General features: G+C 44.8%; 1 protein-coding gene across 10 annotated transcripts in view; it reads right to left on the bottom strand.

Moving 5' to 3' along the window:
- Positions 1-25,467, bottom strand: part of MTCL2 (microtubule crosslinking factor 2) — a 763,577-nt gene that overhangs the window by 686,841 nt on the left and 51,269 nt on the right. For all 10 annotated transcript variants that reach the window (XM_069243910.1, XM_069243909.1, XM_069243906.1 and 7 more), the window contains exon 5: positions 8,076-9,308. In XM_069243910.1, the coding sequence (XP_069100011.1) occupies positions 8,076-9,308 (1,233 nt within the window). The remainder of the gene's footprint in view (positions 1-8,075; positions 9,309-25,467) is intronic.

Raw genomic sequence — 25,467 nt, 5'->3', positions numbered from 1 at the left:
CTGATCAATGTTGACAACGTCAACAAGGCTGACCTGCAAAAGCTCTGCAAAGAGAGGGGCATGATTGTGGGCAAGACAGCTTCCAAAGTTGGACCTACAGACAGTCCTCCGGACCCATGAGGAGGTCAAGAGGATGCAAGCAGAGACAGAGGAGGGTCATCCTGAAGGAGACCTCGGACCAGATGAGGAAGAAAACCCAAACCCAGAGGAGATCCCAGAGCTGCAGGAGGAACACCCCTGCCCCCCAGGATGAGAATCGGAATGCACAGGATAGGACGGGGGGCAGTGTATCTTCCAGGGACCTGTCACAGGTGGAGCTGGAAGACAGGAGGGAGGAAAGGAAGCTCAAGAGGGAGCGGGAACTGGCTAAGCTAAGGATGGAGGAAAACAGACTGGCCATAGCGGAGAAAAAGATCACGCTGGCTAATGAATGGAGTCTGAAGGAGCTAGACCTAAACGCCAAGCTGGTGGACTTCAGCAGCAGTGGTGGCAGCAAATCAGCAGTGTCTGCTGGAGAGGTGAGAGTCCACATACCCAAAGACCTGGTGTCTAGTCGTGGGGTAGGAGATGAACTAGACTAAGATTTGTGCCTATGAGGTAGCCCTGAGGGTACATAAGGTTACAGATGGGTAATGGTGGTTGGGGGGGGGGAGGGGGGAGTAGCTTGTGGAGTTATATGCCCCGGGCAGGGTGGGACACATTCCTGACGCTAGAGGTGGAGGACCAGACCAAGTATGCTCTCAGGATGGTCATTCTTCTTTCTTAATTTGGGTTGATCCCTGAGAAATACAGGCAAAGCTTCAGGAACAGCCACAAACTTCCAAACCAGTCTTGGGTGGACTTCACTAAATATTCCAGCAAGGCAGTGAAGGGCCGGGTGAGGGCAGCAAGGTAGATGGTTTCAATGGGCTGTGCAACCTTAACTAGAGGGAGCAGATGCGCAGTACCTCTATTACAGAGCTGCATCAATACCTGGTAGATAGCAAGCTTACTGACCCCAGTAAGTTTGCAGAGGAGGCGGACCTCTGTCCACCACTAGAGTGTTCAAACATTTACCTGGGAGTGACTCCAAGAAGAGTGGCTAAGGTTTTTCCTAGCAGGAGGAGGGGGGAGGTCAACAGAGACCCAGAAAAGTCTCAGGGTAAGGGGGAAGAAAAGGGTTCCCAAATCCCTTCTGAGAAGAAGGGAGGTTGTGGTGGGCAGTGGCCCAGGGCGTCCCATTTCCAACACCACTGCTTTGATTGTTCTCAACTAGGACACAAGCAAGGGGACTCTGTCTGTCCATAGAAACCACTCACTGGTGGGAACTCTACAGGAGTGGCCCATGTGACCTCAGAGAGAGGTAGTCCCCGGGGTCAAGAGACAGAAGATACCCTACTCTCCCTTAGTTAGGAGTGTTCAAAGTGTGAACTAGTGATCCCTGAGGGTGGGAGTCGTCACTTCCAACTGGTGAAAGTGAATGAGGTCCCTGTCACTGCTCTGAGGGACACCGGGGCTAGTCGGACCATGGTACTAGAAAGGCTAGTTTCCCCACAGCAATACACCGCTCAGGTGTGTAAAGTATTCCAGAGACAGGTCTTTGTCTGCCCCATGGCCCTGGTATATCGGGAGTGAGATGAGGAGGTGAACCAGATAAGGGTCATATAAAGTCCCCCTATGCTCATAAACTGCCTTTTGGGGGGCATGAGTTGTCACCGGCGACAGAAGAGATAGAAGGGGGGTGGGGGGGATACAAAGGGTACACTGAAGGCTCAGACATCTTGGCATACCACTCTCAAATGGAGGGTACAGAAATCTGGATGGAAGGGTAGGGGGGAGAAGGACTTACTCCTGAATCCTGTTGAGCTTCAGAGTACAGATCCTGGGCTGAATGACCAGTCACAAGTTACTACTTCTGAATTGGTGGAAAGGGGAGTGGAGAAATGGTGCCCTACAACTGGGGCTACTGCCGTCCACTCTGAGATACCTCAGAGGTCAGAGACCCTAGGGAGGACTGGAGTGTGGCACTTGATATTGACAGTGGTCAGTGGACTCTGTTGGTTGTTGTCCTTGTGGAGAGAGCTTTCCCTGGGTTGGGGATAGAAATCAGACCAAAGGGGTGGAACGGGCCACATCACTTTGTTGACCATGGTGGTACTGTCTGCCTACTGGGATGCATCTGTGAGCAAATTAAAGGTTAGGTGCTGCACAAATGAAGTGCACAGGTGAGGAGAAGGGTTCCCCATGGGTCAGTTCAGTGGCTAAGGACAGTGTAGACAGTGGGGTCCAATTAAATTTAGATAGGTGTAGAACTGACAAGTGCCCCTGCAGTAAAGGGGCATTGTCCACGTTTTCGCTTAAGGAGGGAAGTCGACTAAGGTATTCATTAGTCTACCCTGGCTTTAGGCTTGGGGAGGGGGGGGGGGGGGGGGAGAGGAGTTGTGTTGGAAATGGTCCTCTGCACAGAGTCGCTCCCAAACAGTTTGCCTTCCTACTCCTACCTTTTGCTGGATTTTTGCTTGTTGGCCTTAGGACTCTGGGCACTTTACCACTGCTAACCAGTGCTAAAGTGCTTGTGCTCATTCCCCTAAACATGGTTTGATTGGCATAAACTTTATTTGGCATATTTAATTTACATTTAAGTCCTTTGTAGCGTGGTATACTGTTTACCCAGGGCCTGTAAATTAAATGCTACTAGTGGGCCTGCAACACTTATTGTGCCACCCACTTACGTAGCATCTTAAAACTTGTCCCAGGTCTGCCATTGCAGCCTGAAGGCAGTGTCCCACTGTCATGTCCACTTGGCGTTTAAAAGCCCTTGCCAAGCCTTACACATTCCTTTTTTTATACGTCACCACTAAAGTAGGTCCTAGGTAACCCATGGGGTAGGGTGCTGTGTAATTAAAATGTAGGACATATACTTTTTAGTTTTACAAGTCCTAGTAGTGAAAAACTCCCAAATTTGTTTTCTCACTACTGAGAGGCCGACACGTCCCATAAGGTAACACTGGGGATTCCGTATTAAAATCAATAAGTTGTAAATTCCAAACCAGAGGCGGCAGATAGGTCATGCTTGGTATCTATTAACTTGCAATAATAAACCCTCTTTAATTATAAAGTTGGATTTATTATTACAAGCTTGAAAATGCCACTTTTAGAAAGGTGGCCTTTTCCTGTATTTAGCCCTTTGTGCCTGTAACCTGCCTTAGGTCACATGACTGGGTGCAACTGACAGTTGGGGCTTTGTGAATTCACCCCTGACAGTCACACAATAGGGGGATTTGCAGAGCCTGAATGAGCTATTCACATACTTGATGGGGGAGCGCAGCTAAGTACAGCGCCACTTTCAACCAAATAGGCTGGGCTCTTCCACCACACAATAGGCTTAACAACCCTTGATTGTCAGTGCAGTCAGCTAAGAGCCAGGGAAGGCAGGGAATTCCTGGAACTTGGAAGAACCCTTCTGGAAACTTCTCCCACTTTCTAGGAGCAGGCACCAGGGTATCAAAATAGGGCTCTCAGACTTGCTCCTCAGTTCACTACTGGACCCACGGAAGGACACTCAGAGGACTGCCTGCTGCGGTGATGTGCTGTGCACTCTGCCAGACTGCTGCTGTACCTGGAAGGACTGCTGTAGAGCCCGGCATCACAACCTGCACCCAGGACTTCTGAAGTGACACAAAGGGCTGGTTTAGCTGGTCTCCTGTTCTGAGCCACAGGGCCATAACAGGCCCCCACCATTATAAACCTGAACCTAGCCTGAGTGGTTCTTACACCCCTAAGAGGTCTCTATCTACTCCTGGGCCCTTGGTTGTGGTGCTAACGGTGCCCAGGTGGTCATTTTCTAAAACTGAGGACTTGTTATTTTGAACCCTAAACTTTAAAAAATCGTAACTAAGAGTTCTACTGATTGGATTTTGATTGTTTTGGTGTCATAGAATATATTAACATTTTCTCTATGTTTCCAAATTGATTTTGGATTTGTATTGTGTTGTATTTTCACTATGTTGCTGTTTGTGTACCGCATAAATACTTAACACATTGTCTATAAGTGTAGCACTATTTTTGTGCCAAGCTACCAGGGGTTAAGCATAGGTGAAATAAGTGACTTTTTGTGGTTCACCCTGCAAGGGGGACTGTGGCTGTTGCTTGACCAGGGCTCTCACACAGTCAAACAACAACCCAAATTCTCACAGTGACGCATACAGAAGAAAGGCAATATAGCTATAATATGTGGAGGGTACAAGGAGAACAGAGGGCGTCAATTTGATTGTGCAACACTCTCCCGCTCTTCATGATGGTGAGAGACAAAAAACGCAAAACTACTGTTCCTTCCTCACTGCTTATACATACTCCAAAACCATGTGCTTAATACCAAGAGATACCTTCCGGGTACTAGACCCTTTTCTGGTATCACTTGCGTGGGCTGCAAAAAGAAGCAGAGTTCCACTTGACACTCTAAAGGTAGACAGGGAACAAGGAGCTGTTTTAGAGCGCACAGCTCCAATGTGCAGCAGTGCGGAGGGAGGGAACTCTGGAGGTAGATTAGGAAACAATGCCAATCTGCCTGATAAGTGAAAAAAGCCTAACAGAGAACACTTCACGTGTCATGCAGCTGGTGACACCAGCATGGGAGACTGCATTAAAAATGTACTGAAGGGACCTCAATTTAGTAAATCTCTCCAGATATGAAGGCTACACCAATTTCAACAAATAAGTGCTATGTCACTAACTATCTGGATGGAGATGTGCTGTAAAACGATGGGAGACTTGCATCCGGGAATAGGTTTATAACCTCTGAGATAGTTGACAAAATATTCAGCTTTGGGCCTGGACAGTTCCTCCAGTTCGCAAAACTGACCAAAAAAGGCATGGGAAATATGGACATACTTTCAGACTGCACCAGCAAATGGCACAACAATGGGGACACTACTGGAGGTGGACAGGGTCGCAAACTCGTCTTATGCTTATATAAAGCCCTGAAAGTTGATACTTGACAAGCTCCGGAGAGATCGAGGCAGCTTTTAGATGGTGACCAACAAGAACCCCTGACAGATGCAGAATAGATAAAACCTACAAGCAAGTTCAAGAAACTGCTAGCAACATCAGATTTAAAATGTCACACTTTAAATACAAATACTGAACTTACCTGACTCCCTTCAGACTACACAAGACATTCCTTAACAGATCTTTAGATTATCCAAAATGCAGAAGCAGGGATTCTACATTCATGCATATGATTTGGACATGAAGGATCCAAAAAAAGTTAGATGCCTGTACAATGTAGTTCTCCAGTACTGATATCTTTTATAGATTCACATTTGAATATCCCCTGTGGTCAACATGGCACTCCCACGGCAATTATAGTAAGCAGTACAAAGTAACAACAGAGCTCAACAAAACCAAACTACAACCAATCAGGAAGCTGCTCATGAAGCTTCCTGCTCCTCGAAGGCCATCATACCTCAGATATCCCCGCACAAGTTTAACAGTAATATATAGACTGATTTATAATAAGTTAGATCTAGTTGGAAAGGAGTGTTGGTTGCATGTGAATCTATGAAAGATATCAATACTGGAGAACTACCTTGTACGGGTAGCTAACTCATTTTTTAACCAATATCTTTCATAGATCCCATGCTTGAATCTGAATAGCGACCAGTTATCATAATGTAGAAAAATAGATTTGAAGCGGATGCGGAAACAGGCATAATGGTAGAAAGGAAAGAATGAGGCCCTCACTTCAGTGAATCAGATGCTGAAGCACTGCCAGACCTACACCTGCATAATTTTTTTACTGTTGAGTACAGACAGTATGATCAGGTAAATATGCTTATTTTTCCATGAAGCTACTCTTCACATGTCAGGCAAGGATACACCAGCAAACACAGCAGACCTGAAGTAGCCACACCTCTTCTGAAATGTGCTTTACCGTTTCCATCCAAAGTAAGTCCAGCTTTTTTGATGGCAAAAAACTATGCTGTAGAGACCCATCCTGTAAAGCTATGTTTTGATAATGAGTGACTCTTTCTAGGTGGCCCGTAGGCTATAAAAGTTGATTTTCTGAATGTTTGAATATTTTATTTCTCTTATTATTATTTTTGCGGCATCGTTTCTCAGCTAGATCATGAAGCTCACTTTGTGTAGCATCAACAGGATTCAGAAAAAATGTCTTGAAAACTATTGGTTCATTAAGAATTAAGTCTGAAGATAATTTAGGAATGAATCAAGAACTTGCTCTCAGTATGACTGTCACCTCAAAACTACATAGAAGATTCTTTAATAGTGAAAGATCAGTGCTCAACAACTTTTTATGTGGATGTTAGGGGGAAAAAGTAAATCCATCTTCCAAAATAGGTATTTGAGGTCCACTTTATCTATGGTTTCAAACAGACTCTTCCTTCATTGAGAGAAGACTGTGTTTAATTGCCATTAAAATGGTAGCCTTCCTATTAGTGGATAATCCCTGAATAGGCCCGTGAGGAATGTCTTTACATGACTACAAGACCAGTGCGACAACTGATTAAGTGTGAAATCGCTGGCAGACCAACTGTGACAGAACTATGAGAGGCGTCTGATTGGGCTAAGTGTACCAAAACTGTTTTGCTCATGATGGGACAATGTGGATTAGGCTACAAGGTTTTCGTTTTATTTTGTTGAATAGCATTGGTTTCTTGGGAAGTGGATGAAATGCTTAACTGACAATTCGTGTCCATGCTATCTGAAAGGCATTTACTCTTGATCCCTTTTGAGGGTAGCTGCTGGTAGGGCAGTGATATTTTCGATTGAGATGTGTTGAAAACAAGTCCAAGTTTGGTCTCTTCAGCTCCAAAAGAAGGATGCTGGTTGTTGCTGGTACAGTTCCCATTCATGACATACACTTGTTGCTCAGCGGATAGTGTCTGTCCTCTGATCGAATGACTGATGCAAACACTCAGGCCATATATGTGAGTGCATAAGATGCTACTTGGGATGCAGCCAGGGAGATCCTTTTTAGGTAAGGAGTTGTTACCTTAGGGATATTCCAAACCCTGTCTTCTTCTTTCATCAGGTCATATATTTTTTGGGTGGTTCAAAGTTCGTAATAAAATCAACAGAGACTAGCAAAGGATAGATGGCAGCATCATGCTCTAGTAACTGGTCAAAATTTAGATGGTTCTGAAAACTTTACTGTCATTTGGGCAACCATTTTACAGATTGAGAATTTTCATGGGCGGGAGGTTATCATGGAAAAATAGCAGCCTCAGTATATCTGGAGAGCTGATATCCAGTGATTTTACTTTTAGGTCATGGGCCACTTTGACCAAGATAGTCCCCCCAGATGAACGACCCCTCCACAATACTAGCTCCCTTACTGCTGAATGTTTTTGTGTAACCTAATTTAGGTACATATTAAAAGACAGATCCGCATGTGTGTACATATCACAAAATTTAGCATTGCAAAGTACTTTTAGAGAATGCATGTGTTCTTTCCTTCTTTGGTTACTCAATTGAAACCTTCAAGTCCTGTTAAAGATAACACTTGTGGGACATTTGGTGGTACAGTCACAGAAAGGGTCAGTAGAAAATTGGTCTACTGATTTCTTGAGTTGTAGGTGCCACAAATATACGGTTTCATTCATACTGGGTGTGCTCTAGGGTAGGTGGCATGATCTAATGATCAAATAACTAAATTCACACAATTCTTTAAATGCATAAGCTTGGGACAGGTACTTTTAGCTTCCCTACTTCACAGAAGAAAAGTTGAAAAACAAGACAGTTCCTCTTTCAGTTACAGTAGCAAAAATGTTTTCTACTCCATTAAGGATTGGGCAGAAAACTTATTTCGATGAGCAAGAGCAGCTCTTAGCTGAAGCTAGCATTTTATATGGACATTGAGCCAAAATGACCTGCAATGAAAATCAGTACCATTTGAACTGTTTCAACTGGGTCCTAATTTCCTTTCTATCATGCAGGAAATTGTTAGTTGATAAGTAGTTCCGTGGGGAAATAAATGGGCTGAATTAAATATCAAATTTTGTATTTGTTAAATTATTAAATCGGCAGGGGAAGAACGCAGTTAGTACTGCTAAAGCAGCTGAGAAAATCAATCTTACCTGGAAGCTCATGCCCTCCTCCTTGCTTGAATATTCTTTTAATGACGAAGGTGATAACGAGGCAGGGTGTACGTTTAAAGAGTCAGCATTACCTTTTAAACCGTTCTCCATTCTTGTCATAAAATAATTTAATTCCTTTTGTAATAACCCTAGTTGTGCAAAAAGGACGTTGCTCATATTAGAGTTGTTGGTCATTTCATTATTATCTGTATCAGTTAATAAAAGGTCTGCATATTCATTATCTATGCAGCGAATAATATTTTGCTCAGCAAGTAAGACTTCAATAGTGTTGTTAACTAAAGTTGCTTGGTCTCTGACACTGACGAGATTTTCAATGTCTTTTGTTGTAAATAACTTGGATGAACTTGTGTGACTAGTATCTTGACATTTTATGGCCATACTTCTGCTCTTCTTCTCCTGACAACCTTCTGTCCCATTTTCGCCAGTTGCTGGTACTTTCCTACAAACTGTTGTTGGAATACACTGTGCTGAATCCCCGGCCTCAGCACTGGTCTCCAGCACTGGTTGTGTTCCTTTGCTGGAAGCCAGGTCATAGCGTTGGAGGTTAGTTAGCAGAACACGGTTCTCATACTGAAGTTTCTTTACTTTACCACTGAGCTCACTAATTTGGATCTTAGCTGTGGAAAGTTCCTTCTGAGAGAGCTCACTGATCACAGAGCCGCTATCCTCTGAAATTGTTCTGTCCTGGTCATGTTCCGATTTGTATTTGTTCAACTCATTCATAAGTAGTTTGTTCTGGTCCTCGGACTCCATGAGTGACCTCCTCAGGACTTCTGCTTCTTCTTCAACAAACTGAAGGTGCTTCCGCAATTCCAAAAATTTCTCTCCGGACTCTCCATAGTTGGTGCATGAAAAGCCGAACAGGACATCTGGACTAATAAGGTCTTTGTCTCCTTGTCCCTTCATTTCATCCATTTCAGCCCTAAGACCTCTATTTTCAACTTCAAGTTCCACTATTCTCCGACTTAAGATGTTTGCTTCTTCTTCTACCAGTTTTAGGTGAACCTTCCATTCTGCCTCTCGTGAGTAGGGAGTGTCCACCAGCTCCTCAACAGACAGTGTGCTGTCCAAGTCCCCATACAGTGAGTTATACTTCAATAACTCTTCTCTCATGATGTCAGTATCCTTTGCCAGCTTGGTTAGTTTTCTGCACATAAGAGCGGTTTCTTCTTTTGCAAACCGCAGCTGGCATTTCAAATCAGCACTGTCCTCCTGAAGATTGAAAAGACAGAGATTCAGCAAATTAGCACTTATTTTTGAATACGTTAAAAAACACATAAAGAGATGGTGTTTCTTTCATCTCGCCAGGCCAAATATACCACACAAAGGAAAAGACTATACAATACGTACATCTAATTTGGCCAAAGTGGAATTTCCTGCATGAAATACAATACACAACCACTTGCAAAAAGTCTACAATAAGCTAAATGTGCAAATTTCTGATTACCAGATTAGTGTCCTAGCCCACCAGTGCACATCTGAGAACCGTCACCCCAGGTCACAGAGAGTGCACCTCCTAGGGGCGGCTTATCCGCTAAGGCGGAGCGGCTTTGTTCACTCCAGCAGCAAACCTTTTACAATAAAACCATTATAAACTATGTTTATTATGGTTTTATAGTAAAATGGACGGGGCCACGGGCAATGACGGGGACAGAGGGGGAGTACACAGCACTCCCTCTGAGTGCACATGTATGTTTGGCCGGCTGTCTCGGGCTGGACAAACATACATGCGGACAGGGCTCTCTCCAACCCGGCAATGTGTTGTCGGGTTAAAGAGAGCAAACAAAGGCTGCCACTCTACCTCAGAGCGCCCAGCCAGGGAGTTCCGTCTAATCCTAATGCTGCTTTTATGCTGCCAGCAGCAGGAAAGCAGTGTTAGGATTGACTGCAGGGCAGGCTTGGAGCCTGTAAGTACTGGAGCCCGAGGAGTGGCGGAGAAGGTAAGTTTTGAAAAGAATCTTTATATTTTTTGTCATTCCCCCCATTCCTCCGCCACGTGCTGCCCCGCCCCTTTTCCCTCCCGCAAGCTGCGACTGGCACCTCCACAGTCAACCAGTAAAGACCCTGAGGTAGGAGGTCTGGGCCTGCCTGACACTGAGCTCTATGACTTAGCTTCATAGTTCTCACGTGAAGTCACGTAGGCTAAGAGGAACATAGCTCTCATTAAAGCTCTCATCCGGCAGAATCACGTTAAGATTTATTAATGAGGGAAGACAAAAGTCTGTCACATTACTCATATGTTGTAAGGCAAACGGGTCTCCTTTTCCAGGATGTTGGATTTGTGTGTACTTCAATCACTAAAACAAATCAGCCGAGATATGTTGATCACCCGCTGGAGGGAGGAGTCTTGCAACATGCTTGGAGATTTTTATCCACTAGAAGTTTTTAGCCCTTTTTTAAAAGCACAGCAGGAGTTTACGTTTGGACCTGGACATTATCTACAATATGCTAAGTTGGCAAGATCAAAAAGGGAAACCTGGACAGATTTCCAAAATGTACCGTCTCTTTCGGCATTCCAGAGTTAATACCAGCGATGGATTAAGGAAGCAGACATTTCACAATTGTATAAAGCACTGAACCCCGGTATAAAATAACATCGCTAAGGGTTAGGCTAATGTGGGAGAAAGACAGAAGAACTAAGTGATAATGAGGAATAGAGCCTGACATAAGCCCAAGTAAAGAGTGTGTTTTTTAATGAGACATTCAAGATACCACATTTTAACTACTTACACCAAGCATACTTAACCTCCTTAAAACTCAATTATATCCTGAAACATCCATCTACCACTTGTCCAACATGTGGTAGGCAAGTTGGCTCACGCAACCATATGACCAGGTATTGTGGTACATTTGCTAATTTTTAGCAGCATGTAGTGATAAAAATGCGGTGACTGACAAGTATCACTACTAAATGGATCTCACTTAAATAATGCCTGCTGCGGATGCTACAAACACCCAGTAGTGCAAGATCCGACATAAATCTTCAACACTGATAGAAGTCCTGGTGAAGCACTGAATAGCTGTATACTGGCTCTGCTCCCAGGCCCCGACTGTAAGGTCATGGGAAAGTGATAAGACTGAAAGTGATTTAGCAAACAACTCCCACAGTACAGAAATGAGAATCGATGAAAAGGCCTCAGAGAACTTGGCAGAGTGGGCAGATTTGTTGTGGTATTTGTATCCCACCCGAGAATAGTTCTCTGCGAGGATTGGGGGTTTATTTTTATACTGCGGGTGAAGATGGGGTCGATATAAAAGATTGGTCATTTTCGCAATAGAGTTTCGTTGATAACAGGAGGGGTGCTGTGGGAAAAAACAAGGTGCGCTAATAACAACTGCACAAACACGGAAATTGACAATGTGGTACATAACTCACAAAATGGTGCATGATTGATATCTGAATGATTCTCTTATAAGGATGCTCTCTTTTCTTTACACTGAAATGAAGAAGCTAAAAAAAATGTTGAGCATCCCAACCTACCAGGCATCCATCTCTTGGTCATCAGGGGTTTACAAAGCACAGCATGGCTTAGCGTGAGCACACTGGCATGATATGCATACATGTCAGCCAGCCAGACATCACATCGCTTATCACCCAAGATCCAATACTGAGCACATAAGCAACAAACCTCATTGTTGCAGCAGACCGTCTGAAGCACATGTCCAATCTAACATAAATATGAGCCAAACCATATGTGACCAGACTGCCGGCATGTAGGAGCACCCCAGACACTGATGATTTAAGGCCTGTTGCGGAAGACTGCGAACCATGTGCACAACTCGCCATGTGCCACTGCTGACGGCTACTGGGGACACAAGGCAATTCTTTCAGGAGACCCACTACTGAGAGTACTGGGCATGTCCCAGACACATATTGGTGGATCTAAGATGGTGCCAATAGGATATTGCAACTGAGAACTGTGGCTGACATAGCAGAAAAAGGGGTGCAGAACGCAGGCGAGAGAAGGGACCCGGGGAATGCCCAAGACTGAGGCACAGTTAGCCAATTTCTCTTCCAGGGGGTGACACGACAAAGTGGCTTCGGTAGGCAGAAGTGACCCTTGTGTGGCCTGCCTAGACTCTGGATTCGCACCACAAATAAAGAAACGGGTAGAAGGCATTGTCTTTGGTCTGAAGATAAACTAGGAGTCTGAACTAGTTGGAGTACAACACCGACAGCAAGAAAATGTTGGATGATGGCTAATGACGCCTTGCTATGATGTGATTGCAGAGCATGAAGGATGTGTGTGCCTGTGTGTAATAGATCCTGAGATGTGAGGAATGTGGCATCAGCGCAATGAAGAGGTAAACTAAACTGGTGGAAAGGACCCAGACGTTGGTGGCTTTGACCATATTAAGGGCCTGATTCCGACTCTGGCCGATGGGATACTCCGTCACAAACGTGACGGATATCCTGTCTGCCGTATTACAAGTTCCATTAAATCCTATGGAACTTGTAAAACGGTGGGCGGGATATCCATCACGTTTGTGACGGAGTATCCCATATGCCAAGGTCGTAATCAGGCCTTAAGACTAACACCTGGTTCTTGGTCACTGACCAAGAACAGAGACTGTTCTCAGTTGAGAAGAACTGTGGTACTAATGCAAATTTCACTGGCTTTATTTCAAAATATGACCTCGTGCAAAAGACCTAAAGATAAAAAAGGACCAAGATATGAGCCAGTACCTTTCAGGATAAGCTACAGGGTGTTCAGTGGCATACATGCTTATTGTAACAGTCCCGGCAACAGTTAGCGTGGAAAAGATTGAAGGAATGTTAGCACATTGTGAATTCACTACGGTCAAAGAGCTTGTGTGCTATGTTGAGTATGCCTGAGAGGAATACACTGATCAAGTGACTTTTCCCCTGAGAAACCACTGTCTATCACATGCATAAGTGTCAGAGATGAAGCTTTAACCCTTAAACACTGGCAAAGCCTATAGGGCTCACCTATGCAAGAGCTGTTGTTTTGCTAATGTGTTTTAGCCATGTTGTACACACCAGCAAGGCTGCTGTTCAGCATGGCTAAAGGGTAGTGGTGCAAAAGGGAGTGGCGTGGCATAGAGTGGAGTAGAATGGCATAGATTATAGTGAAGTAGGGTGTTGTGGAGTAGAGTGTCATGGCGTAAAGTGGCATGGAGTAAATTGGCATAGTGTGGAGTGCCACAGAGTGGATTAGTGTCTCAGTGGAGTGTCATGGAGTAGACTGTCTCGGACTGGAATGCAGAGGAGTATGTAGACTGGAATGGAATAGTGTTGTAGAGTGGAATGGAGTAGTGTTTCACGAGTGGAGTGGTGTAGAGTGTCGTGGCATACAGTGCCATAGTGTAGAGTGGAGTAGAGTGGCATAGAGTGGAGAAGAGTAGTGGAGTGGAGTGACGTACAGTGGAGTAGGGCATTAGAGTGCAGTAGTGCTGTAGAGTGGCGTAGGCTGGAATAGAGTACAGTGGCAGTGACTCAAATGGAGTGCAGTGTCATAGAGCATTAGAGTGGAGAGTCACAGAGTGGAGCAGAGTGTCGGAGTGGAGTGTCGGAGTGTGAGAGCGGAGTTCAGTGACGCAGAGCAGTGGTTCCCACCCTCTGGTCCGCAGACCCCCAGGGCTCCTTGACATTCCTAGGAGGTTCGCTGGTTTGGGCCGGCAGGAAGGCACTTCTCCAGCTGGAGCCGCTACAGAAACCTGTGTTTTTTATATTTGTTACTTAATTTGTGCAGCAGTTTTAAAAGGACTGCAAAGTTTACTGTACACCCAGCAGCTTTCCGGCAAAAATAAAAGCGTCAAAATAGCACTGGTGATTAATGTACCTGCTGGAGAGAGATGGGAGTTTTTTCTATTACCAGTTTTAACTCATCTATGGTAGCGCAGATGGTTCATATGCCTGCTGCAAAGAACGTGTATAATGCAAAGAAAAGTATTATGTGCATAGCACAGTGGGCTACTGATTTTGTCACACAGATTCTTTTGATAATGTACAATTCATAAGTTACAACCGTAATTTACCACAGTTAGCTATGAACTGCCATCAAAGAACTGCATGCAAACTGCATGCAACAAATTAGAAAGTTATGTTTTTTTTGCCAGTCTTTCATTATCCTTATGTTGCTAAAAAAGGTTTTCTTGGGTAGAAATATATTATTATTAAAGTCAACGCTAGACACTTTGTTATGTTCTGAATTTTGAGTTTGTGCTCATCCAGACCAAGCACTCTTAGAAAATTCTGACCATTATGGATGACATGTGAATCCTACACCTTGTAGTCCCCTGTAAAGTGCTCTGATACCCTACACTGGTATGAGAGGTGCTATAAAGCAAATTAAATGCATGTGTCAGAGAGGCTATGGAGAGATGAGATGCCCTTATGGTTTTACTTCCTTTCCCTACCACAAATTATATGAAAAAGCTTTCCCAGATCTCTTATACAAAAAAAATAAAAATTGCTTGGGAAATGCAGAGTCTGACATGAGGACTCCGCTTCCCTAAATAAAACCAAACACTGAAAAGTCATTTGCCGATACGCAGCACTTTCAATTAAAATCTTTCAATTTTTGCATATTTTTTCCAAAGTAAACAATTATATCTTTAGTAATTTGAGTATTTGTTTGGTGTGCACTTGTTTGTGTATTTTTTGCAAGTTATTCTTTTAATATTTGAAAGTTAAATCGTACAAATTGCTTGGGGGTCGCCGTCATCCAGCAGTAATTAAGTTGGGGTCCTCAGGAGGTAAAAGGTTGGGAACCATTGCCTTAAAGTGGCATAAAGAGTAGTAGCACAGAATGGATTGATAGTAGAGGGGAGTGTTGTGGAGCAGAGTGGCATAGAGTGATGTGGAGTGGAGCAGTGTGGAATGGAGAGGAGCAGACTGGAGTGGAGTCTTGTGGAGTGGCACAGAGTATAGTTAAGTGGTGTAGAGTAGAGTGTCATGGAGTAGAGGGTTGTGGTGTAGAATCATTGAGATGATTGTAGTCAAGTGGCGTAGAGTGTAGTAGAGCAGACATACAGTTTTACTGATAAAACTATACAGCACACAAACGATAATGTGTGGAAATCAACATCACCTAGTGTACAGATTTGTTTTGATCATACTGAAATATTGGTTTCCACCACACGTCAGAATTACAAGAAAAGATGCTTCATTTGTGCTTTCCTAGTTCTGATGTATTCTGAAATATGTATACAGTCCATTTACTGGCATTTAAATTTTGTTGTGTGCTAGAAAAACAAAATAACATCCTAAAAGCCTTTCCTTTGGCAAACCTAATAACAAACATCCCTAGGAAGACAGAGCCTAAAATTTTACCTCCATCTTTGAAAGGACTGCAAATGCAACAAGATAAAAACAACATGTAAAGGTCTGGTTATTGCTCATTCACTTCTGAACTCCAACATGGTTATTCTGGGGGTGATTCATTATCCCTCGCCGCCCTATTTCCAGTGCCAAAAGGAGAGGAATTTGGTGGAGAACACAGACACACCATAGAGGTGCTGATGAAACGTGCCACATAAACCATCTTCCTGTCTGACTGTTAGGAGGTTGGTAGCTAAAGAAGTGCAGATACAGTATTATTAATCCCAGCCTCCTGATATACCTTCATAATTTTTTTTTTTTTAAAGTGCTGTTCAGAGATCTGCATTTTTGATTTGTGTTTTTGGATCATTAGAGAAGTAATTTAGCTCAGGTAGACATTGGTGATCTGGGGCGAATTGTTCTGGGCAACATTTTAAAAAATTGCAGATGTGTTGAAGTGATGATGTAATATTCCAGGAACCATGAACCCCATAAACTTCATTTTGGTGTCAAAACATAGGGTTTTGTGTTCAAGTAGTCTTATAGAGACAGAAAATAACTCCTTAGAGCAACCCTCCCGTTATTATTATTTAAAATGGCTGCTATAACAGAGGAAGAAGAGACATATTTAGAAATGAAAAAATAATTATAATGGTTTTCAATTCTTTTATGTACACACCAAACAATGTTTATGATCTAAATATGAAAATAAATAATGTTTATCACGCGTGTTTTAGACACATTTTTATAATTCACTTTATTTGTTTTGGCAATCACACAGCAAATAAAAGACATTGAATCTTCTTCCCTCCCATAATGGGGGCATCGCTGGAGCAATCCAAGAGGTAAGGAATAAATGCGTTGATGAATAAAAGAAACACAACCCTGTCTCACACCACAATCTGTAGGGAACGCTGAAGTCAGTTCACCTGCCAATCCCCATCGTATTCTAGCACAATTGCCTGTGTAAAGATCTCAAATTATATTAAGCACGGAGCAGGGAACTCCAGCTTTGCTCATAACTTCCCACAGTTTAAGACGCGGGACAAGGTCAAAAGCGGATTTCAGGTCTACAAATGCCACAAAGAGATGGCCTGAATCCACATCTACAATTTTCCACTTTATAGTAGTAAAGCAGAAAACCTGATTGATAGTGCTGACCTTGTCTCTGAAACCTGCGTGGAGGTGGCTTAGTGCCTGGTTGTTCACAATCCATTTCTTCAACCTACTTAATAACTGATAACAAAATATTTTTTGTAAGTTATCTAGTAGGCTGATAGGTCTATAATTCCCTGGAAGGCCTTTCTCACCTTTCTTATGTATTGGCACAATTATTGCCTCCTTCCAAGAATCAGGATAGGATCTATTAGACAAAACAATATTCAAAATCTTGTTTACATACGGGGTCCAGTTGTTCAAATCTGATTATACAAATCTGAGGGAATTCCATCCAGGCCAGAAGCCTTCCCTGGTTTTTGGGCAATAATTGCCAACTCAGTTTCTTTTAATGTAAAGGGAAGCAAAGGAATCGCTGGTGAATGAAATGGCAACATCTCTCTCTAGAGCTGGTCGCATCAGGGTCAGATGTAGAACCATACAGCTCCCTAAAGTAAGATAGCCAGATGTCAGGGGCAATATGGCACTCTGGGTTGAATGAATGATTTTGGTTTCTACGCGCGACCAAAAGCCAAAAGTGTTTAGCGTCGTGGGCCCTAGCAGCCTCAGCCAATTCCCCCCATAGTCTCTCCTCATACTTGAGTTTGCACATCTTACATATAGAGCCATCATTTCTTCTTGCCCTCACAATGTCTTCCCCATCTTTAGATCTTAACGCTTTAATCAGAGTACTTTTAGCCTCTCGGCACCTCTTGTCAAACCACTTGCTGCTAGATTGAAAGGGGGGGGGGGTTGCTTCGGTTCGTAACAGTTTTAGAGAACAACTCCTTGAGGGCGGCAAAGAAGTCCACATGGGAGGACATAACTTCCAACGAAGTTAATGAGAGATGGTCGTCAAAAAGCTGATGTCTAGAAACTAGAACACGAAGTTTGTCTCGTAACTTGTTGGACCTCTGGAAGGAATCCCATCTCACTGTGCGCCTGTTGCTAGATGGCTTCAAGGTGCCATGAAATTTGGAAACAGGGAAAGACACAGCTCCTAATAAAAGGGTTCTGTCATATACAATTTGGAGAGGTGCATGATCGCTGGTATACGGTGGGCCCACTTTCACATCTATTATAGAATGCCATACCCTTAAATCCAAAACAACATAATACAGGGTACTACTATATGATCCCCTAAAGAAGGTTGGTCTAGCAGGGGTATCAGCTGGAAAGCGGCCATTGCCAAGACGAAGACCATAAGATCTGTTTTCTGCAGCACCCTACTACAAACGGTGGATGACACTGGCTGAGTTAAAACAAAGGGGATATTCCATACTTTGTTTTCAATCTGCGTAGCCTCAATAAAGGCAGAATTAAATTCAATAGGCGCATTAAGGTCACCCGCAATAATAATGCAATATTTGGGGCAGGGGTCTAAAATTAAGGTGTTCAAGAGATCTATGGTGGCAAACCGATGGTTAGGAGGGCCTGGTCTATTATAAATGTTTATACATAGGACAGGGATTCCTAAATTTGGCAGAATTACTATTGCCAAAATATCAGGCGAATCGACGTGCATCTCCTTTACTTCACCCACATCTGTCATCTTAACCCAGATACATAATCCCCCTATTGCCCTGCCTGCAGGAGACTGCAGAGCATTTTTTTATATAAGAGCAGTACTCCTGCCTACCTATACACACTGTGCATGGCCCATGTTTCCTGAAACATGCAAATACTGAAATCTTCAACATAACCCCCCCCCCCATTCGGAATCGACTAATTTACTGTTGATATCAGCCACATTCCAGGACAAAAGCTTCCAAGCTGAGTGTACGGTGGAACGTATAGGTTCACTAATTAAAACATCTGGTAAGTAGGTGCTAACATGCTCATCGTGAAATGCAGAATTGAGGTTCATAATATAAACAGATTGAAGCTCCCGTAAAGGTGCAACTCCTGGGCTTGATAAGTTTTTTAAATATAATGGGGCCTATAGATCAAATATAATACTAGAGTTGCAGGAGCTGGGAAAACCTAGTCAATCAACGTCTGAAGTGACCCCCCTGGAGCTCAGAATCACATACAATGGTGTGTTTAGTAACAGAACTCATGTCAGTCACAGAGGCTAGGCCGGATGTTGGTCTGGTGGGAACATGATAACCTGTGACATTATTTGATACCGGCATGGTTGTGCATGATGGGAGAATCGGCCTTGTGTTTCCCAAAGCGGGACAACTGTCACTAAAAAATATGTCATGTTCCTTCCTCATATGGTTGCGTGCTTACATCTGCAATAGACCCGTCACCAGATGGGGACTTATGAGATTAGGTTTTATAGTATCCCACCCACCGGATAGGCCACTTGACCGTTTAGCCGATACGATGTCGGTATAAATAATTGAGCCACAGCCTCTGTCATGGCAAATCCAATTTGAAACCTTGTTAATTAGTGAAGATTTATCTTCCCAGGATTTTGCTGGAAGCGGAGGGACATTGCAAATATAAATGCAGTTGTCGTTGATCATGTGAGAAATCTGACCAGATACTAGTGTGGTGTCCCACTTCGAGTCTAGATGGCAAAGAGAAGGTGTAGACTTTACAGGAGGGAACACAGCAGCTCTACTATGGTAAGTCCTTTGTTTGGAACCCAAAAGAGCCTCAGAGTTCGACAACAAACCAGTTGGCAAGAGCCTGGGAGCAGGAAGGTGGTTAGTTAACGAAGGCAATCACTTCGGTTCGCAAGAAGGCAGTGGATCAGACTTCTTAAGAAGCTTGAGAACTTCAAACAGTAAATGCTTCAGCTCACCTGCTTCACTCTTTAAACTAGACACCAATGCTAATAAGTATTCTCTAGGGGAATCACATTCAGAGAGCAGTGGTGCAGAGGGGATATGTTGGGCACTGTCCAAGTGTTGCAATTCCAGTATGGAAAAACCGATGGGAGCAAGAAATCCCATGGATAATTGCATCAGTTTCTAAAACTTCCGAGTTGGAATTGGGTGCAGAGTGTGAGGGGGGGGGGGGCTAGCATTTCGAGAGAAGCTTTGAGAAGCAGGTACTTGAGGCTGGGCACTAGTGGTCTGGGCGTCAGTGAAAGAATGTGTTCCAGCTGTTAGGAATGGAATAAGGGTACCCGATTTCAGCCTCTTCCGAACATTTCTCTCTTTTTTGTTGAGAATCAGTTCCACTTCTTCTATCAAATTGTCAATCCCTTTGGACACACAATTGGTGTGAGGTTGCGTGGCTTTATTAGGTTTTTAAATTTTTGATTATGCAAGTCCCAATTCAGGACTGCTTCTCGCCTTGCGTTTCCCCATTCTAAATAGAGGCCTCTGCACCAATATAAAGAGTATTTTAAAAAACGCAAGTACACAAAGAACCCCAGACCATACCTTGGGGCCCAGAGGGGGAGCCCAGCCCGGCCTCGGACGGTCTCTGACGGGCACAGACAGGCCCGCGCGCGTCCCAAGGGGCACGTTGCGCAGTACGTTTAATAGTGTCCACGTTGCAGTGGTGAAAGCGGGAGGCTGCCGGGAATCCTGGGGCTTGGAGTCCCCTCCGCCCCCAAACCACAGGAAGAGCTGGCCCTCGTTGCGCGGTACGCTTAATAGCGTCCGCGTTGCAGTTGTGAAAGTGGGAGGCTGCCGGGAATCCTGGGGGTTGGAGTCCCCTCCGCCCCCAAACAACAGGAAGAGCCGGCCCTCGTTGCGCGGTACGCTTAATAGCGTACGCGTTGCAGTTGTGAAAGCGGGAGGCTGCCGGGAATCCTGGGGGTTGGAGTCCCCTCCGCCCCCAAACAACAGGAAGAGCTGGCCCTCGTTGCGCGGTACGCTTAATAGCGTCCGCGTTGCAGTTGTGAAAGTGGGAGGCTGCCGGGAATCCTGGGGGTTGGAGTCCCCTCCGCCCCCAAACACCAGGAAGAGCTGGCCCTTGTTGCGCGGTACGCTTAATAGCGTCCGCGTTGCAGTTGTGAAAGTGGGAGGCTGCCGGGAATCCGGGGGGTTGGAGTCCCCTCCGCCCCCAAACAACAGGAAGAGCTGGCCCTCGTTGCGCGGTACGCTTGATAGCGTCCGCGTTGCAGTGGTGAATGCGGGAGGCAGCCGGGAATCCTGGGGGTTGGAATCCCCTCCGTCCCCAAACATCAGGAAGAGCTGGCCCTCGTTGCGCGGTACGCCTAATAGCGTCCACGTTGCAGTGGTGAAAGCAGGAGGCTGCCGGGAATCCTGGGGGTTGGAGTCTCCTCCGCCCCCAAACAACAGAATTATTTTTTTTTTTACTTCTGTCCTTGTCAGGAGTAAATTTCCAACCTTTCTCAGTATGTGAAAATGTATGAAAGAGCTAGTGAAAACTCCTAAAAGAAAATCCATGTTAGTAGGTTTGCACAGACTCAAAAATGAATTCCAACCCAGGAATTATTAGTTACCCCTACTACCAAGGCCCAGCAATTAGATCTTCAGAAAGGTGGCAAAATAAGGGACTTGTTAGTATTCAAACCCTACTATATTATGGGCCTTGGCATCAGGGAGACTACAATCAGAGCTCTTATATAATGCAACTGCTGCCATGATTTGTTGCTGTACTAAGTGACACCCAAGGCACAAGTGGAGTTTTTTTACTGGGCAAGTAGATAGATGGAGCAACCTGTCCCATTGATCCCTTGCATCAATGAATTGGTTATACTGCTGAATGAATTTGTTTTTTCTTGTTTTTTTCTCCCAAAATGGGATTTGAAAAATACTTACCACCAGAAGTGTTTGCATTAAGACTCTAAACACTTGACAAGAATTTTCACCATTGAAGGTACTTATTGTTTCACAAGGTTGCAGTTTGGTTTATCATCTGTGATAAAGTGTCTTCCAGCAAATGATGTCGGAGATTTTTAAAGGAGTATCTAACGTCATTTACTTTCAGGATGACATACATGTTTTGGTTATACCGTGGAGGAACACAAACGTGCTTTTAAAATTGCACTAGCCAACCTTTTAAATGCCAGTCTTACCTTGCATAGGTGTAAGTGTACGTTTTTAGTTAATGAGACTACGAGTATCTAGGTCACACTATTTTTGATAATGTTGTGAGGCCTAAAGAACATCTTCTTATGTCTAACAAGATATCCCCTTTGCAGGAAAACAAGGAACAGCTCAGCTCATTCATGAGATTGATTAAATATTATTTGCAGTTTGGGGAAAACCTTGCTGTTAAAACTGCAGATTTGATCACTATGTTGAGAAAAGGGTTTGCTTTCAGGCGGAGGAAAAGAACAGGAATGTTTTAAAAAGATTAAGAAAGATGTATGGTTGGGATTCTTGCAGCTTTTGATACAAAATTTGAGACTTTTTTAAGATTGGAGGTGAGTGTGTAGAAGGGTCTGGTGAGGAAGTCTGTAGTAGTTTAATGTTGGTGGAAGATGGAGAATTGGGACATGACAAGAGAGAAAAAATGGAGAGAGCTTGGTGGAAGGCGGGAGTGATGGTTTGAGAATCATAAGCGTAGATGACAGTCGGGTGTAGGGTTGAAAACGACACAGACTGTTCAGGCAACCTGTTTATAAGGGGGATTATGTTCAAGGGTAATGTATTCTTTCCAGCTTTATTATTATTATTGTTGTTTTTTTTGTACAGAAAAGAAAGAGATATGATATGCCTTTAGGGTATGTGTACAATTGTCACGTTGTTTCCATTTTATCAGTTTCTGTAGTTCGGATTCCATCCTTGGCAGCTGCTTCTTGGCTGGCTAGCGGGGATCACGCTCAAACAAGATGCCTCATTAAATGTTATTTTCAATTTTATCACAGGGGCCTATGGAGTCCGTCACTTCAGGACCTCCACTGAGTTGCTAGTGCAGTCTCAGTCAGGCGCTGTAGGTGGAGCCTCAAATAGGTCACTATCACTAGATCGATTAGGCTCGCTGGATTCAGATGGCTCGGGGCTGCTGCTTCTGCTGTGCTGTCAAGTCTATAGGGCATTTTCTGCACCTCATTATCACCTCTCCAGCTTCCATACTCTGAGACAACCCCTGCCCTCATTAGAATTAGCACCCTGCCTAGAATTAGGACTTCTTTTTAGCAGATTGGAACAAAGTCAAGAGATACAGCATACTCTCCTGCCTTCTTCACTAAACACCATCTAAATATATAAAACACATAGCTGCCATCATTCCATAGCATACTCGGCTGATCCTCTCTCCTAATATTAAAAAAGTCAATACCAGATGTCCTGCCAACCTGCCCCACCACACTCTGCACTTACCCTCCTCCACGACACTCTACAAAGAGATGGAGCTGCACTGAACTTGTCTCTGTCAGCCTCTTTTCTGAACAGCCCAGGATCCACTGTCAGTGGTAGACTGGTCTATACCTTCAGCTCCTATTTTGGGGTGGGGTGGATGTAAAGTGTCTTGTAAGCCCAAAGATGTGGAAAGACAAAGGTCAATCAATTGCTATTTTATCACTTTCCTATGTTCCCTGGGGATGTGTTTTTTTATTTTTGCTGATATCGTTAGTGAAAACAAAAGCCTATTTTACATTGCTGTGACTTCAGAGCTGTGAATAACTAGGTTTTGAAATATGTTCAATCTAATGACTTACAGTACACACCAATATAAAAAGGTCAGTTAATGAAGGAAAAAGTCACAGACCAATAATGCATTTCTTTGAATGGAAAAGACTAGACTCCCATGCCTGAAATTACAATTATATACTGCAGTTCTTGACTCAAAGGGTGTAAGGAAATGGCTCCCTGTTGCAGGTACCCCCCACTTTTTACCTGATACTGATGCTGACTTTACTGAGAAGTGTGCTGGGACCCTGCTAACCAGGCCCCAGCATCAGTGTTCTTTCACTTAAAATGTACTGTTGTTCCACAATTGGCACGCCCCTGGCACACAGATAAGTCCCTTGTAAAAGGTACCAGTGGTACCAAGGGCCCTGTGACCAGGGAAGGTCCCTAAGGGCTGCAGCATATGTTGTGCCACCCTAAGGGACCCCTCACCTAACACAAGCACACCGCCATTGCAGATTGTGTGTGTTGGTGGGGAGAAAAAGACAAAGTCGACATGGCATCCCCCTCAGGATGCCATGCACCCAAAATACTGCCTGTGGCATAGGTAAGTCACCCCTCCAGCAGGCCTTACAGCCCTAAGGCAGGGTGCACTATACCACAGGTGAGGGCATAGCTGCAGGAGCAATATGCCCCTACAGTGACTAAGTCTATTCTTAGACATTGTAAGTACAGTTGTGGCAATATTAAGTATATGATCTGGGAGTTTGTCAAAAACGAACTCCACAGCTCCATAATGGCTACACTGAATACTGGGAAGTTTGGTATCAAACTTCTCAGAATAATAAACCCACACTGATGCCAGTGTTGGATTTATTAAAAATAAATGCACATAGAGGGCATCTTAGAGATGCCCCCTGTATTTTACCCAATTGTTTAGTGCAGGACTAACTGGTCTGTGCCAGCCTGCTGCTGAGAGACGAGTTTCTGACCCCATGTGGTGAGGGCCTTTGTGCTCTCTGAGGACAGAAACAAAAGCCTGCTGTGGGTGGAGGTGCTTCACACCTTCCCCCTGCAGGAACTGTAACACCTAGCAGTGAGCCTCAAAGGCTCAGGCTTCGTGTTAGAATGCCCCAGGGCACTCCAGCTAGTGGAGATGCCCACCCCCTGGACACAGCCCCGACTTTTGGCGGCAAGTCCAGGGGAGATAATGAGAAAAACAAGGAGTCACTCACTAGTCAGGACAGCCCCTAAGGTGTCCTGAGCTGAGGTGACCCCTGCCTTTGGAAATCCTCCATCTTGATTTTGGAGGATTCCCCCAATAGGAATAGGGATGTGCTCCCCTCCCCTCAGGGAGGAGGTACAAAGAGGGTGTAGCCACCCTCAAGGACAGTAGCCATTGGCTACTGCCCTCCCAGACCTAAACCCACCCCTAAATTCAGTATTTAGGGGCTCCCCAGAACCTAGGAAACTAGATTCCTGCAACCTGAAGACGAAGAAGGACTGCTGACCTGAAAGCCCTGCAGAGAAGACAGGGACACCAACTGCTTTGGCCCCAGCCCTACTGGCCTGTCTCCCCACTTCAAGAAAAACTGCAACAGCGACGCGTCCCCCAGGGTCCAGCGACCTCTGAAGCCTCAGAGGACTACCCTGCATCTAAAAGGACCAAGAACTCCCAAGGGCAGCGGCTCTGCTCCAACGAAGAAACAACTTTGCCACAAAGAAACAACTTTAAGGGACTGCATTTTTCCCACCGGAAGCGTGAGACTTTCCACTCTGCACCTGACACCCCCGGCTCGACCTGCGGAGAACCAACACTACAGGGAGGACTCCCCGGCGACTGCGACCCTGCGAGTAGCCAGAGTTGACCCCCCTGATCCCCCACAGTGATGCCTGCAGAGGGAATCCAGAGGCTCCCCCTGACCGCGACTGCCTGCTTCTAAGAACCTAACGCCTGGTAAAGACACTGCACCCGCAGCCCCCAGGACCTGAAGGATCCGACCTCCAGTGCAGAAGCGACCCCCAGGTGGCCCTCTCCCTTGCCCAGGTGGTGGCTACCCCGAGGAGCCCCCCGTTGCCTGCCTGCTTCGCTGAAGAGACCCCTGGGACTCCCATTGAACTCTCTTACAAACCTGACGCCTGTTTGCACTCTGCACCCGGCCGCCCCCGTGCCGCTGAGGGTGTACTTTTTGTGCTGACTTGTGTCCTCCTCCCGGTGCCCTACAAAACCCCCCTGGTCTGCCCTCCGAAGTCGTGGGTACTTACCTTCTGGCAGACTAGAACCGGGGCACCCCCTTCTCCATTGAAGCCTAGGCGTTTTGGGCACCACTTTGACCTCTGCACCTGACTGGCCCGAAGCTGCTGGTGTGATAATTTTGGGGTTGCCCTGAACCCCCAACTGTGGGCTACCTTGGACCCAACTTTGAACCCTATAGGTGGTTTACTTACCTGCAAAACTAACAAATACTTACCTCCCCCAGGAACT

This window comes from Pleurodeles waltl, chromosome 7, assembly GCF_031143425.1.
Source record: "Pleurodeles waltl isolate 20211129_DDA chromosome 7, aPleWal1.hap1.20221129, whole genome shotgun sequence".
Classification (NCBI taxonomy): Eukaryota; Metazoa; Chordata; class Amphibia; order Caudata; family Salamandridae; genus Pleurodeles; species Pleurodeles waltl.
The sequence above is the reverse complement of the archived record's forward strand: the minus strand, read 5'-3'. Positions and strand labels throughout refer to the sequence as shown.